Source organism: Eleginops maclovinus, chromosome 9, assembly GCF_036324505.1.
Source record: "Eleginops maclovinus isolate JMC-PN-2008 ecotype Puerto Natales chromosome 9, JC_Emac_rtc_rv5, whole genome shotgun sequence".
Lineage (NCBI taxonomy): Eukaryota > Metazoa > Chordata > Actinopteri > Perciformes > Eleginopidae > Eleginops > Eleginops maclovinus.
The window spans coordinates 24,639,761-24,657,345 of NC_086357.1; the positions used below are offsets into that span (position 1 = coordinate 24,639,761).

General features: G+C 39.3%; 1 protein-coding gene and 1 long non-coding RNA gene across 4 annotated transcripts in view; both read right to left on the bottom strand.

The window, feature by feature from the left end:
- LOC134869391 (guanine nucleotide-binding protein G(q) subunit alpha) overlaps positions 1-12,760 on the bottom strand; it is a 30,158-nt gene extending 17,398 nt beyond the window's left edge. For both annotated transcript variants that reach the window (XM_063890981.1, XM_063890982.1), the window contains exon 1: positions 11,576-12,760. In XM_063890981.1, the coding sequence (XP_063747051.1) occupies positions 11,576-11,711 (136 nt within the window). In that variant the 5' untranslated portion in view covers positions 11,712-12,760. The remainder of the gene's footprint in view (positions 1-11,575) is intronic.
- Positions 12,761-13,567: 807 nt separating this feature from the next.
- LOC134869681 (uncharacterized) overlaps positions 13,568-17,585 on the bottom strand; it is a 66,884-nt gene continuing 62,866 nt past the window's right edge. For both annotated transcript variants that reach the window (XR_010166443.1, XR_010166444.1), the window contains exon 3: positions 13,568-15,181. This is a non-coding gene — a long non-coding RNA (uncharacterized LOC134869681). The remainder of the gene's footprint in view (positions 15,182-17,585) is intronic.

The following is a 17,585-nucleotide window of genomic DNA, read 5'->3' on the forward strand; positions in this document are numbered from 1 at the left end:
AACTTTAAAAAAGGGACATTTAAAAGCCAAGGCAGGTAGTAGTCTCACCCAAACTCTACCTTTAGTATCACAATGCAACTCAATCCTCCTCCCTTACTCTAACACCTATTTTCTTCCTCTACTTCTCCACTCCACCCCTCATCTCCCCAGCTCACTTCAGCTACCAGTTCTCTCTGATTTCTATCTTTTACTCCTGTCTTTGTTTTTCTACTGATGTCGACTAGAGATGCTACCGCGTCATTCTCTAAAACTAACATTAGTGATGCTGATCATGTTTACAGCCATACTGTCTAGGCAGGACTGTAATGGCTGATTAGATCATTTGATTTGTGTGATAAGGTGCAGCTGCTCTTCCCGGGGCAGAGGAGCAGACACATCTTGCATGAAGACGAAAGTAAAGTTTGAGCCGGTTCAGTGAAGGAGGATCTCTCACTGTGAACACAGGTCAGCCAACAGCGGAGTTTCCCCTTCAGACACAGCGCGTCTTTGACAGAAGGACATAAATAGCGATTGTCGAGACGCAGCGGCGGAGAGTTCACTTTCTCATTGAAGAGCTGAGGGAGAGGGGAGGGGTGATTGGGATGTGGGGGAATAAGAAACGAAAAAGACAGAGTGCATTCTCTCTGCTTTCCAAGTAGAGAAATGCAGGGCGTTAGCAAGGGATAGATGCATCAGCCTTGTTGTGTAATTGAGCGTGTGTGTGTGTTCATGTGTACTTAAAAACACGCACAGTCGCAGGGAAAGTGACAGTCGAAACAGACAGAAGGTGCAGTGTGCGGTACACCCTGTAAAGCCCAGAGGCCAGTGTGTTATTTAGCTGCGTAAATACAAATGGAGATGTCTTGCAGGCATGATCAGCTTAATTCAACAGATCCCATTGTTCTCGCTGCCTGACTGGAAAACCCAGCAGAAGCATTTCTCACGGACAAGCTACTGTACATTCGCTGGAGCTACTCCTGAGGGGTAATGCTAGTTCCCATGGCAACTCCAGTGTGGACTCATAAAAACATGGCAGAGAGCACCAGCTGATAGGCCCAGCTGATTGGCTTCAGTATGTCTCCACAGAGCCCAGTCAAACATTTCTTAATCCCACAACATCCTCGGCCAGGACGCCAGGATCCGCCTATGGGAATTCAGAAGTCATACAGGAATTTAAAAGTTATAAAAGCAACGGCAAGGAGATTTTAAATTATAAGCATCTAATTCTTGTATGTATGAATGTGTGTTTTTATGCAAGATAACATTCACTTTTTTAAAGCTGTATGAGTTGTAGGTGTGTTTGGTCCGGTAATAACAGGCCTGTAGCAAATCCTTCTCAAATAAAGGCTATAATCTTACATCTGCCCTCTCCTGAATACGTTTGGTGAACATAATATTAGTAATCCCTCTCCGCAGAACATTAATAACCTTCATTAAAATGATTTACTGAAGGACTGCTGTATTGGACTGCATTGGACTACTGACTGTGTGCTTTATATATGGTATTTGAGTACAGCCATAACAGTGTTGTGTGTGACAGTGTTAAAATCAATAAAAAGCACAATCGTCTCGGCAATACATTTCCCCCTAAAATGACTTTTCAATACCGGTAGTTATTTACAGAAAGCTAGTTTCAGCAAAATACTGTGCATAAGGGTGTATCAGTATTGACCTTTTATAAAGTTGATAGAGATTGATCACATTTCATGCAGCTAAGACGAACACGTGCCAACTTTTTTTACCATAGACCCAGTTCCAAAAACACTAGAGCCTGAATATATGGCTGCACAATAAATCACTATTTATTTGTAATAATACAGATTGGCTTCCAAAAAACGAATGAACATGATAAATAGCAATGTCTGTGTTTAGAATGGGCTTTAAGATGATCTGTAAAGATGTGGTGTAGAGCTCTGTTTTTAAACTAATTGAACATCTAACAAAGCTTTCCTGTTTGCTCCACAACACAACTTTGGGAATTTCAGCCACCATTGGACAACATTTTACATCGAAAGTCATGAAAGACAAATCCCCATGACTTTGTGCGTTCAATATTATAAGACTAGAAGCTTGACAACATTAGGGCACTGGTCCCACACAGGCTTACCAGAGACCTTGAGCCATTTTGAAATCCCAAACACAGGAAAGCCAGAGGGAGCAGGACGAGGAGAAGCCCGATGATCACAGAGCCGTTAACCATAAGAGCACCATGTCACATGTCACTCTGCCTGCAACGTGCACTGACCGGGGTATTAGTCATTCTGCTAAATAACCATTAACTCACAAATAACAGGGAGGGGGGGGGGGGGGAATTCAAACAGATCCGTTTCATAGAGTCGGGTCAGCTGCCGGTCACGCTAGTTCAGCTGTGGTTTACATGAAGAGTAATAACCTGGAGCAGAGTCTGGCATCCGTGTTAAAGGGAGAGAACAGAGGAGAGTCGGGGGGGGAGGGGGGCAAAGTGTGACAGAGTGGAGGAGAAAGGAGCTCTAAGTAAATGATTCCTTAAAAACTTCCCCAGGCACATCAGACAGGAAGCAGAGTGTGGGGAATGGCCTGTCCGACTGTACAGGAACTGAATGACTGAACGAATGTCTAGTGGCTCTTTTCGCCCACAGGAACTTCTCCAGGAACTTAACCTGCGTTTTGATCGTACGAGTTCAGTCCCTTTGTCTTAGTTTTGCATCCCTAAATGTTCCTCCTTTTTAGTTCTATTAGATCGGGATCTATTGGGGATAACTTTGCCATTTAAGTGGTGCAGAAATGAGTCTGGATAATGGTTAGCATTTTAGCATTTCTGCTTTGCCGGTCTCAAAGTCAATGCTTTTTGAATGCGTTTTGGTTGGATGCTTCAAATAAGATCTGGGGTTAAAACAAGTTTAAGAACGTTTAACGTTTTGTTCGATTGCATAATAGTTCAGTAAATACCCCAATCCTGAATGTCCATAGCTTCTAAGTGTCCAAAAAAAAAAAAGCTATGGGTGCAAGTGTCTACATGACGTCTGCCTTTAGTTAGCGGCGCTGATGGAGTTTGTTTATTGCTTCATGTTGGCTTTTAGGTTCTAGGGATTGCATTTATGCTTCAGCAATTAAAAAAGTGCTGTTTCTACTTTACGTGAAGATTACCCTGCTGAAAGAAACCTGTAAGTGTTTGCCACATTTTTTGCAATATTCCAATATACAATGGAAAGAAATCCGCTTGGCTTTTTTGGCATGGGAACCAGTCCAGTGCCAACGTCTGGGTCCGCCTACAACAATACGTCTTCCCTGAACCGGTATATTAAAAAAGGCACTGTTTACACCTGGCATTGCCTTTTAATTATGATCTGATCACACATTAAGTACGTCACATACCACATTTTTTAAAGATTTACAAATCTTCATCGCCCTTTATGCAAATACACTTAATTATTTCCGTTTGCAGAGTCAAAATACCCTTTTGTTTTAACCTGGCAGAAGGAAGCAGCGCACCAACCGCGCCTAGTCTGCCGGCAGTCGAAGTAAGAAGATTTGATATGGCTGTGGGCTTTTCAAAATTTGAGACGCCAATGTAAGTAACGGTAAAGGGACTGCATTTTTTAAGAACTTTGCGACCACTCAACACCACTTTCACACCACATTCTGTGGCTGTTAATTCTTCTATACTTTAGTCGTCTTTGAATGCAGGACTTCTACTTTTACTAAAGGAGTAGTTTTCATTTTGGTGTGCTGCTTTAAATCCAGCACACTATCTGAATAGTTCTTCACTGGTGTAAGGATTAGGGATTGGCATTTATTTTAACGTGCATGAAGACTTTCCTACAGGTTTTGTTTTATTGAAAGAGCCTGAGAGTCTGCGAGAGGAGCGAAACTGAAACATGCGAATGGGTGCCAAATCAAACATGAAGTGTTGGACCCATATCTATCAAGCTGAACCACAAACAGCGTCAGGGATACTTCGCCAGATTTGTCAAAGTTTCTGAACTCTATAACACTATTTCTCCTTTGACTTGTCACAGATCAGCATTCAATTAAGAACTTCAGGAATACTAAGCTCCTAAAACAGTTTTATTGAAAAGCTAATTCAGAGACTTTAAACACAGTTTGCCCAACTTTACTGACTCAGTGTCACAATATTGGCAGATGCTTCGATGCACAGCTGCTATGGATACAGTAACTCACATTTGCTTGAGAAGAGGGTGTGTGTGTGTGTGTGTGTATGTGTGTGTGTGTGTGTGTGTGTGTGTGTGTGTGTGTGTGTGTGTGTGTGAGAAAGAGATAAAATTGTTTGATATTCGTTTCCCATGTCACTGTTTCTGTCACGCGATGAAACCCCTCAACCCCAAGCAATCCTCCTCCTATATGTATAGCTGCAGAGACGAGACCACATGGGACATATCATTATTATTAGAGGGAATAGAAATAGGTACATAGCATTAGCAAGATGGTGGAGAGTATGGACGCACTGTACTGTAAACGACAAAGGCCTTCTTAGCAGTTACCGGACAACTATTTACTTGATTTACCAATTAATCATCGGTCCAATCATCGGAGTTTAAGGAAAGGTCTTCAACCGTCTTGTTTTAGATTAGGTTAATCAGTTTATCATCATTGAAAAATAAGGAAACCATCAAAAATCCTCACATTTAAGAAGTGGAAACCACTTAAGACACATTTTTACTGATCAACTAATGGATTAGTCGACCACTGACGTCAACCCTACTTGGAATAAAGGCCATCATAACGTTTGCAATTGGTGCAATTGGCAATGAGTGCGGTTTTGTTACATTAGATAGCCTTTTAGAGTGCCCGGATGGATTTAGACAGTAAAATGCTAATGTAACTCAGTCCCAGCTGTGCATGCCTCACATGCCACATTTATTGCACAGCTCTTGTATTTTCTTGCCCATTTCCAGTCCATTTCTCCAGCTGAGAGCTGGGAGGTTGTTGTTATCAATTATTTGCATCTTGCCAGTTTGCAGAATCAAAATAATACACCAAACTAAAAAATGTGTTCAACATCATTAAAACAAGCTGCCTCTGGGACACATCTCTCAGCATGTAATTATCTTTAGGAAACTTGAATTTGCCTTAAAACAGATTAAAAACGCTCTCCTACAACAAGGCCGATGGGAAAAGTGTGCGCCAGGTTACTACTAGACATCTGCAAACTAACTGTCCATGTCACAGCATTGAAGTCTTCATCTAGCTATTTAGAAAGACGTTTTTTAATGAAGATGGTGGGAGGGAAGGACCAGAGCCTTTCTGGTGCTTACTGAATGATAGGCGCTTCTCTCATCTCCTCCTGTCTACACTAAACGTTACACTAACATACATTGTGACCAAATATCTCTAAACTCTCCCTCATTAAAACTGCAAAACGCATTTGGTTTTAATTCAGATATACCGTCCATATTTCGGTCTTCAATATTTGCTTAATTGTGTCCATTTGAATTTATTTTACACTGTTAGTCGCTGCCATAATACAAGTCCATTAAGAGCATGTCTGGACATTTGCTGAGGGGGAGAAAAAGATGGTTTGAGGCAGCCGGAATCATGGGATCTCTATTCCAGTTTGAGAAAATTCCTTGGATGCGTTTTCTTCTAAAAAGGACGTTAACGTCAAAGTAATCAGTTTCAATATTTTGGATTTCATTTAATCAAAATACTATCGGACTTGAAACAGCAGTACTTCACACTGGAGAGACGTTTTCCTTCACTTTGCAATCTACTGTTTCTTCTTCCAGGTCTAAGACTGAGTTAGGCACTTGCCAATCGATTATGTGTTAATATGCAAACATAAAAGAGAACATTTCTTTTTAGGTTTCTAGATCAGTTTCATTTTCACATGCTAACACACAGTTACAACACGTGCTACCACTTCAACAATTCAGTCTTTTCATAACTGTACTTGAGCATAATAAACATTTGTCTGTGTCAAAACCCTCTGCCATAAGTCAAGACATTAAGCGACAAGACGGTAAAAGCGGGACCATAGGTGAGCTTAACAACGAGCCTGACATATGGTGACACAGAAGCACTTTTTCACAGGTCTGACTGCCACATAACTGCAGAAACTCGGTGTGTCAACATCAGTTTGCTGAACTAACAGAGCAGCCAGAGAAGCAGTTCAGAACGACGAACACCTAGCTGTCCTGCCTTCGTACCACACTGTGAAACTCCATTTTTCATCTACAGGGCGCAGCAGCTCAGGACTGCAGACATACAGTTCACCTCTGAGACACATGGTTGGGATGGCTGCCATGGTGCAGGCATACTTGCACAACAAGTTTTTCTTAGCAGTAAGCAGCTCATAACAATAAGGCATTAAAAACGTGTTCCAGAGAAATACAAGTGTATTTGGCCAAGCAGAAAACCTTTTCTCTTTCGGTTTAAGGCACATTCTTGAAGTCCACAAAACAACCTATGCGGGGAGCTGTTGTTACACACACTACCCAATGTGTTTTGTCACATCTAAGCAGTGCCCCAAAACTGTCTCAAGTGTTTCCCAGTTACCACACAACACATCATATACTCCTCTTTTAATAGCAGATGTTTCCGTACATTTTTTTAAATCTGCAAATCAGTTAGGAAACTAATCATTTCAGCAACACACTGAATGAAAACTATGGTCACTTAATGCCCAACGCAAGACAGAAATACTAAACACACCAATGGCTGGCAATGTTTCCTGTTGACGGGAAAAACAATGGCCACTCAAATCACTCATTCTGATAGAAACTACAAACTGCTGTAAAGTTTTGAGAATACATCTTTCACAGTTGTGTTATTTTTACTCAGACTCTCGAACGCTGACGATACCATTGTTGTTCTATGCTCACAACCTCTGTTAGCAATGGTGCTGGCAGCACACAAACGGAGGCAAACCTAAAAATAATTTTGGACCAAACTAAATTTAGTCATAATATTTTTGAAGACAAGAAATGATTTGATCCTTCTAAAAAGGATTTGTGCGTCTATTCATTTTTATTATCATCATTCGTCTGCATAAAAAGGTTATCAATATAACCTTTAGATACTGCTTTGGAATGGGAATTATGGAACATGTTCTGGTTGGTATCCAGTTCTCGATTGCCAGTCTTCTCGTGGCTGGTAATAAACCAATATGAATTTGGCTCAAATAACTGGCATTTAGTTGGCACACGCACACGCCACGGTGCCAGGTCAGTCTGCATGAGCCTAGCGATCTGAGATTTCTGGGAAATCAGCTCACGTGGGTGATGATTAGCATTATCAACCCTGGCTGGGAGTCAGTCCGTGCTGTTAGACACACAGGTGTAGGAGTGAGGATACAGGGAGGCTTCTGCCAACTGGGCCTTCAGCGATGCTATTGTGCATATGAGGAAAGCTAGGGTACCACAACAGCCCTATGATATCCCATAGTGCCATTTCCACACAAGTCTCTTTTGGTCATTGTATCCTCCGTGTGTGGGTTGTTGATGTTAGCCTCCTGTACTTTTTCTACCAAACTGCGCCATGCCTGCCGTTACCTTGGCAGCAGCTAACAAGGATCCAAATAAATACGGCCAACAGGGCTTATCAGCGTGGTTTACTGAAAGACTTACCAAGAGGAACCATAATAGGCGTAGGTAGGCTCCATGCATGAGACATCCTTGGGTGTTGCCAAAAAACAAACACTCATTAACCCAGATACTGCAGACCTGTTTGAGCGGTGGGCACATTGACAGATGAAGTGTGTGCTCAGTGTGTGTGAGTGTGTGTATGTGTGTGTGGACAGCATCCGGACTCCCATTTCAATTATGAGTTCAGGTAAATACCCGGTGCTGCCCAGGGCTTCGGATCGTTCAGGTGTACAGAATGTGCTCCTCATGCCGAGGGTATGAAGAATCTGGCTAAACGGCGAGTCACACAGGCATGCGATCATTTATTTGAAAAGGCGAACGACAAAAGCAGATCAACTATTGTGGTTCTGAGTTTTAATTGAAGTCGGCACTTCATATTAAGGATTTATAAAAGACTTACTTAAAATAATCGTGTGATTTTCTGTGGTTTCCTGTAGGATACACACAAAATGCAAGGAAAATGTTCCTGAGCGGCCTTGTTACCAGGTTGTAAAAAATGTACACACGTCTGCAGAAGATGAACAAATACATAGCATGTTTGCAGTACTACAGGCGCAAAGGACGTGCATGGGTTTTTTCTCCCATATGGATGTGCTAACCTTCACTCAACAGTGTCATTGAACAGTCTCCAGTCTGTTTGCACAACGTCTAAATGTACATTTCTTTTTAACGCTTTTTTCTCAATTAAACAAGATCCCTTTGTATTCAGACGACATGTTTTTCTGTTATTCGTCATCCTCAATTATTAAAAAAATAAACCTTATTGGGATGAGATGGGAGGGGTTTAATAGTAGAAACAGTTGAAAAATGTATCTGAACATCAAAAAGTGTTTTGTTAAAATAATAAAACGAGGACTTTTTATATAAAAAGCTCAAATTGAAGATGGGGAAACATTTCTAATAGCTGTAAAACCGTTGGTAATGCACAATCACTGATCAGATCCCCTGCTTTCTTAGGTGTGCATCTGCCAATTTCAGAACAGTCATTACCACATTTATAAAAAGGTCCTTTTTACTGAGGACAGCTCACAAACTGCTGTTGTTACTGCAGCTCCCTGAGCTCCAGCTGTACACATTTAATTACTTGTGACTTTCATTAGACAGAGCCGAAGGAAGAGCACTGCTCAGACTCTTTTCTGCACGTCTACCATGCACTAGTTAACCACAAGACCGAGGAAAGCCATCTTACTGCTGATAAACAGCTGGAATCAATGCCACAGCTTTGAACATCCAACAAAAAAAAGGCCTTTTTAGGTCGCAAGGATTCCAAAATAGGGATGGGCAGGATTGTTTTTAAACATTCAAAGTCTCCAATAGTTTGAGAGACTATCTTGTCGTAAAGAAATAGGTTTCCTTGTGTTTACAGGCTAAACGTGTTTGGAACGTACATTTCGGCACACACTTTCAAACTCAACCTAAAAAAAACATTGTCACCAAAACTGTGTTGAAAAGTCTTAACAGTATTCCAACCATCTAAGGTAAATGATCCCTATCAACATAGTCAAGTGTGTCAGCTATATAGACGGTTCTCAGAAAACACCCAATAGTTCCTGGTGATAATCAAATAGTATTTGTGCTTGAAATGCCTATTCCCATTCCACACTATGATCAGTTAAACGAAATGTTAGGACCTTTGTATGCAAATAAGAACAGATGAGTCCAAGCAATACTCAGTAGAATATTTCCAGCTGAAATACTTAGTAATCAGCTGCAGAGTTTCTGCTTAACCAGCTACTTCTTTGTTTTGTCTCGCGCTAATGACATGAACAGTGACTTTAAGAAGTCACAATCCACTTTAGGGAACACACTCAAGAGATGATATGGAGCCAGAAACATCATAAAAAGCTACAGTATGTGTCTATAAAAAGAATCAAAGAGGTCCATAATAGGATCCAAATGAAGTGAGAGAACCAGAGTGTCCCATAACTCACACTGTAGCTACATACAGCTAAGATCCTTTCCACACAACCTTAAGGAGTGACAGCAGACTCCAACCTCCAGCTGAAACTAAAGCAACTCCAGCCATTTGTTTCAAATTATAACAAACACTAACAATGGCATGTTGAAGAATTCTTAAAACGTATGCATTGTTCATTTGGAATATGTGGCGGGCTTAGCAAGATTTCATTATTGCAATGAATAGGAAACTGTGATATGTGACTATTGTGCATTGAAAGGTTAAAACGATACATCGTGCAGCCCTATCAACAACAGTTGTTTCTTATGAGCTGTGAAAGTGCTGTTGCCTTTGCGTGAGAACACCTTAAACTAAAAAGTGTGAGTTCAGTCACTTGAGACAACACACCACAGAGTAACTGACTGACACTGAATCATTCCCAGTTCAAGCGAAGGTGTTTTACACTAAACTGTTGTGTGGAAAATACAAAACAACAGCCGTCTCCTACAGTAAAACCTAACATAAAACCCCCAATGTCACAGCTACTGTCTTTAAAGATGAAAATGAGCAGCATATTCTCAGGAGGGAGGTTAATTCCCAAAGTGGGCCACCTCAGTGAAGCCTTTTCTAGACTAGACACCAGGAGAATGCAGTCTCTCTTGTAACATTCTTAATTAAAAACCAGCCATTTCTTTCTTTATCCAAGCCATGTTTTACAGGCACCTAAACCTACTTTATGTGGAAGATCACTACAGGAATGAGGGAACGGTTAACAGCTGGATGTAAGAAGGTTTACTTTCAATAATATGTTGTTGAGAATAAGTAAAAGGCTGACTTCTAACAATTTAACAGAGGGTAACCTTGTTCATTTCTTTGACTGGGAAGAGTTGATTTACAGCTTCAGGCTTCAACTGTACCACCCCTTTATAAAAGGCAGTAGTGTGTTTTTGTTTTCTGTGACAGGAAGCAAAAGCAAACCATAGACAAAATGACACCTGAACAAAACATAAGGAGACGGACATGAAGTCAAATACACAAATACCTAGAGCTACATGTAAGTAAATAGTCACCAGGAAGTGAAGACAATTCCCTGCCTCAGTAAGTGGCGTCTAACTTGTCTTCGTTATTAGCTTTTCGTCAACCAGGCAGTCATAGTGCTTTTACTTTAGCTTTGGAAGTCAAAAAAGGACAGTTAAACAAGCTTTGACAAAATGAATAGCTTGGGAAGGGTTTCCAAACTTTCCCCCTGTTTTATCCTTCTTAGATCAGATATGGAAGTTTTAAAGAAACAAAATTCTGGGTTTTTTTCATTGTATTAACAAAAAAAAAGGAGCTTTTAATAGTGGACCAACATTCATAGGATTTAATTAAACGAACAGATCTGTAACAGAGAATCTCTCCATCATTAATTATGCACAAGCAGCACTTAAAATCGTGTCTTTACCAGAGGTGTGCTCATCAGGTTCATGAAAGCAAGTTATTCAGCATGACAGAATATATAGAAATGGACTAAACAAATCTTATTCAACAAACATGAACAAAACACAATGACTCTTGTGAGTGTGTGAAAGAGTATATATTGAGATTTATGTTAAAAATGGAAGAAATCGAATATCACAACATTTTGATCAAATAATTCAAAGGTTGATTATCGTTCCTTTCAAAAAAATATGCACACTGAGATCTGTAATCAATAATCATCATTAATGCAGATATAATACTTACTGGGTAAATGTAAGTAATTCATTGTCTAGAAATGACCACTTTACAGTAATCGATCCTGTTTAACCGAAAACAATTGAGAATACTTGTGCCAATTCTAAAACGTAAAAGACAAAACCTTGTTACATATCCCTATATTCATCCATTTCTATACATGTGATTCCAGGTTGAATGGCTACTCCTCTACTACAAGCTACAAGACCGGAAACGCATTTGAATTTTGATTTGCATATCACATCACACACAAATCCTATGGTGGCCAGGGTAATGTGGTTTGAGCAATTGTGGGTGCACAGTTTTACATGCCAATCCAATCAACAGCTCATACGTTATCTGCTTTGTATGGAGAGGTACAGATGGAGTGTGTGAAACCTTTTAAATCATGCAGGCTTACCCAGCAGAAGCAGCTTCAGCTCCCTCCTCGCATCCCTCTTGTCTCGCCGGAGTTGTTTCTCGATCTCAGCGTTGATTCGCTTGGACTCCTTCGCCTCCTCACTCAGGCAACAAGCCATCATGGAGTCTAAAGTCATCACCGCATGAGCTGAAAAGCCCGTCTGACAAGGGGCGCCGGGCTACACCTCACAGCGAAGATCAAAAATATGTCCAACACTCAACAAGTAATATCCAAAAACGCCGATAATTGAGCTTGCTGCAGAATCCGGCCTTCCTTTCTTCAGGGTAAGAACTGCTGTCAAGTGTCAAAATATTTTGACAGCTTACTCAAAGTCTTGTGCAAATCCTCAGGTTACAGGAGCTGACAGCGGATCACAGAAAATATGCAATGCAACATGTCTGCAAACATCTCAGATGACTACAGAGGTGTGAAAAAATACTTGATGCACTTTCCCAAAAAAAACAGCTGGATTTAGTTTGGGAAACTAGCTTGTAAGCTAAGGACCAAGCTAACAAGTTGATGAATGTTCAACGTGCCAATACTTTTTTAATCCTTAGCCAGCAAATCTAACACTCATCCAAAAATATATAAGCAGGAATTTATTTCAAAACTACCAACTTAAGTCCCAGAGACAGTGGGACACTACTGGCTGCCACATTTGTACAATCCCTCCGCTGGTCGCCCGGCCGAGTAGAAGGCTAGCCGCCCCGAAACCATCACTGTACGCCCGCGTAGCGACAATGAGCGCACCGTTAAACTGTCCATCTACGGAGCAAACAGAAACAATATCCCCGTTGTCTCTAGCACTCGACGAATAGTAGATCCTGTATCAATCCAGCTGAAAAACAATGCTTTAGTATCACGTTCAGAGCAGGTATCCTGTTGCACCCAGTGACCAGTGTAAGCTAAATGGGCAGGCTAATTGTTAGCTAGCTAGGTTAGCTTAGCTAGACATCCCTGGAATTGCAGCCAACTGGCCAAAAACCAGAAAGCTCTGCCTGACAGAAGACGTTCATGTATCGAGATGGGGACAAAAACGTCGCCTTCTAAATGCCCCAACACTGTCAGTCAGATGTTCCCCTGCAGTCCGTACATTTTTTTTTTTTTATCGCTCCTGGTAATTTTTTTCCTGGTGGTGCTGATTGCTCTTCGTCTCCCACTCCTCAGCCCCGGTGTGGTGTAGCTGCCTGCTGCTGACGTCGCTTGGGATATAAGTGATTGACAAGGGTTGAGAGCCAATGAGAACAGCGCGTGTAGGCGTTTAAGGCGGGACTTTGCCGCATGGTTAACTTCCCAAGCTTGTATGAGAGGAAGTCTTCCTTTCGGAGGCGTGTCGGCGAAAGCAACTGACATTTAGCTGCACGGGCAACGCCCATCTGTCGGAGACATCCAGGGGAGAGGGTGCACATTTTATTTAGGGTAACATCCACATGCACAAGAGCAAAAAGTCCATTAAGAACTGCACACATTTCTGCACAGCCCTCCAATTTAAATAAGAATATACTGCAGTTTTACATATATTGTCATGTATTCATTGTTGTTTTAGATTTATTCATCCCAAATTGTGAAGTTACTTTGTCACAGCAGCAGTGTTATCAAGCATTACACAAGTTGGAAATATTTAAAAGATACAATAAGGTACAAATATTAAAAATGTAACATTAGCTAACTAATAACTCAATAACATGTTTCTTTTGTATATGTTGTAAATACTTTCTTCATTCTTTTTTAAATTAAACATTTTCTGTTTATAATTGTTATATTTTTGACCTTCTCCTACAACTTATTTACTTATGTTGTTTAAACCAAAGCAAATTCCTTGTATGTGTAAACGTAGTTTCAATGAATTAAATTCTGATTCTGGAACCACCATAAGAATCCTTAATAATAGGAAGGAAATTAAGTGACAAATATTTGATACACCAATAATACAGTATTTTAAATTTGTAGAACCTTTTCACGATTAAATGTGTTCTTTTTTATTGAATGAGTAAAATGGGGGAAAATATAGACGAATACATTTGTTAAACAAAACATTTCCAGCAAACCTTTGTTCGTCCAGATGTTCATAAGAACCTCTCAAGGTTTTTCTTACAAATCAAGTGAAATAAGTTACATTTAAATACACTCACAGGTTCTGAGCAGCAACGTCTTTCTTTAATGCGTATTCTTTATGAATTCAGATGCAAAATGTTTGTTGTAGAATTGTTATTAAACAGAGACATTTTCTTCCTCGACATCATTCAAACATATTTCATTTACAGATTTTCTTTCAGCCTTAGGGATGTCTTCCCTAGAACGCTTGATTTATAGTGCAGAAAGTATTTTATTTTGACCCTTAAGTACCAAATACCAAGTCTTGCATGAATTTAAAAAGGAACTTAATGAATATGTAGAATGCATAAAATATTTAAAGGACTCAAAAATATACACTCAAACCCTTGAAGACTGCACTTGTGTTGTTAATGTTTTATTTTGAGTCCTACTGTGTAAAATATCTTCTTTAATTAAGTGTTAAATCCACGCACTGTGAGCTCATCCTTACTGCTAGCCTACAGCTGTTGATCTTTACTGTCGCCTCTGAGCTTCACACGTTTATATTAGATCATCTGTCTGCAAACAGAGAGGAGCACATTTACTCAAGTACTTAAGGAGCCTACTACTCTGAAATACTGGTTCTTTAACTTTGGAATTTACATGTTATGTATAATATTCTGTTTGGGAGGTTTTTCAGGTGTCCAGACACACAGCAGTAGAAATATTCAGACCCTTTCTTTGTATTGCCAGTGGAAGGACCGTCGATTACTCATTTTTATAACTGCACTTATTGTAAGATTTAAAGATGCACAATTATCATTGTATTACTCTGGATGGTGTGGACTTAAGACAGACTTACATCTTGTGAAAATCCAAGTGACAATACAACCTGAATAAAGAAGCAGGAAATGTGAATAATCAAGTAAATCATTACTACTTTATTTTAGGCTACTTTCAACCACTGCAGTAAAGATGTTTTGAAAATGTGAATACAACTGTAAAATGCTTGTTTAAATTGTACTTTCTTTTTATTAACTAAGCCAACTTCTCTTCTATGTCAGGTAAGGACTTGTTATTTATCCTTTTGATATGCCACTTTTATCTGATGGGGATTATGACCGAAGTAAAGTCAAATTGTTTTCCCCCATGTTTCCTCTCTGTATTTAAATCTTAGGCTACCAGAAAATACTGCAGAGTCAGGTGACATCTTGTGGACGTGAGATGTAGTTGCAGGAGGTGGGTTCAGTAAAACACAATTCATTTAAAGTCCTCATTAAAAGTAGACTAAATACTCCAAATACTCTGTGTTGGATTAGATGTTGTATATTAACCTGAATCTGCTATATAAAGTATAATATGCTCTGAGATGTAGGTCTCAAGCCTGATAAAGGATGGGAACCATTCGTAGAAGTGAATTCATAGTTCGAAGAGAGAAAACATGAAGAGACGGAGGTGCTCCATCACCTCCAGTTCATCCCCGCGTTAATCATTGATCATCATCTGTTTCCCACAGCAGCCGGAGACAGGGGACAAAGTCTCCTCTCGTCCTCTTCCTGCTGCTCACTCTGCCTGGGAGGATTGATCATCACATAGAAACAAGCTTAGAATACAACGGTCCTCGTGCAGCATTCCGGTTAATGGCCACGTTTTCATATACATGGAATTTGCTTAGGTGTATTGATACCATGTTCAAAAATATTCAGAAAAAAGGCATTTAAAAATAAATCCACTAACAAATGTAATGTGGAAATATAGTTAAAGTAGCAACAAGTCAAAGTCCTGTAAAAAGTCCCATAAACACACATTTGTTACAAAAAGATAAGTGACACACACACACACACACACACACACACACACACACACACACACACACACACACACACACACACACACACACACACACACACACACACACACACACACACACACACACACACACACACACACACACACACACACACACACACACACACACACACACACCAGTCTTTCCCCTCCCTTGTTACCATGGCTATGTAGAGCTCAGGTGAACTCTACCTGAGACCGCGAACACCTGGACCGACCGGTTCTGCGGGCCGAGACAAAAGATTGACACCCTAATACCAGGCGAGGAGGAGGAGGGACCAAAATACCTGCTACACTTCATCTCTGCTCAGAAACACTCTCAGGGTGAAATACAACTTGCTGCTGAAATCACTGATTCATCACTGAACCTGTTTTAGTACTCAGTAATGAGTTTTTACCAAAGTGTATCACTGTATTATGTGATTTATAAATGGTTGTATATTTGATTGAATAATATATTAAGTTTTATACAATTTAAGGTTTTATATTTTAATTTTACATGTCAACGCCCAACTACACCCCCGGCTTTAAAATTAACTAAAGCTATAAACTCTCTCTTCTCTGTTTTGGAAATACGCTTAATTGCATTGTCCTTCTCAAATTAAAATAAATGAAAATGTATACAGACATTTTAGTATTTTTTGTATTCTGTGAGTATCCAATTGTATTGCTTAATATTTTTTTGTATCACATGCAAAGGGAAATTGAAGTTTTGTAATGAACACTCAAATAATACAAATACTATAAGTATATATATAAATATATATATATACTTATAGTATTATATACATACATATATAATACTATAAGAATTGTTAACTGAAATCTGGTGATGTACAGGTAATATTTCCGGATACATTAATAGTATTAAAGTAACTCTTCAGTGCTTGGAAGTTGAAACATGAAGCTCTCTGCAGCAGAAACTTTATCCGCATCGCGTTCATTCTGCTGTCAAAACAAACTACGTTACAGAACAACCACTTCCGGTGCGAGCTTTTCAAAATAATGCTGTTTGACCATGTAAAGCACTTCGGTGGAAAAGTAAACATAACCTCAAAGTGGGTACATGACATCACAAAGTTAGACAGTATGGAGTATATATATATATATAAAGAGTTATTTAACACACACAATTTAGCACATTTCTCCACAATAGTAATTTAATGTAGATATTATACATATATATATTTTTTAAATCACAGTAAGCGTACATATTTTCATAGTAGTTTTATATATTCTTTTTCTTTAAAGTAATGCTATGATTTCTTAATGTATTTTTTCCAATATTCTTTATTATTTTTACATTACATATTATCTGTTTTCTCTCATACTGTGCTGATGTATGCACTAATACTATAAAGTTTATTAATTGTATGTGAAAACTACTATTCTGATTGTGATACAGGAATAAAATAGTAGATAACACATGCCAAAAATACTACAAACTAAAAAAAAAAAAAACAGTTCAGGTTTCTGTCAAAAACCTGAAAATAACTACATCCTGGTTCCAGGGATTCTTCCCTGATACATTCCGTCATCCTGATGTCAGAAATCAATACATTATTAGAGATGGAACCAGCCTCATGGCTAATCCTGGCATATTTATCATCACATTTGATCGTTTTCAATGACCATGTGAAATCAATGAATGAAAAATAAGTATTGTTGAGGGTATCATTTACTGGAGTTTTATCTGGGTGTCAAAACTCAAAGACCACATGAACAGGGAACTTAGTGAAACTTTCCTTTGGGCTAATATATCAAGTTTCCTGTCAACACATGCAGTGGTCTGGCCTGTTCTTACAGCTTTGTGTATTTTGTCATAATCGTTTACTTCCAGCAGACGTCAATGCAAGACTAGTGAGCAGCTTATTGACTTTGGAACAATATACATGAGGAGTGGTCAATATCAACACTGAATCACACCACAGGTGGAAAAATAGACTGCAGCACTCTCTGTGTGTGGACACGACCTTTTAAATATTCAGTTACAAGCAAAAGGCAATCATTTAAAATGACATTTATGTAAAATTAATTAAGTATTTAACACAAAATGTACTTAAGGAAATCAAAAGTGTGTAGTCCTCACTGCAGAAAATTGCTCCTATGAGATGTTAATCATAATTAT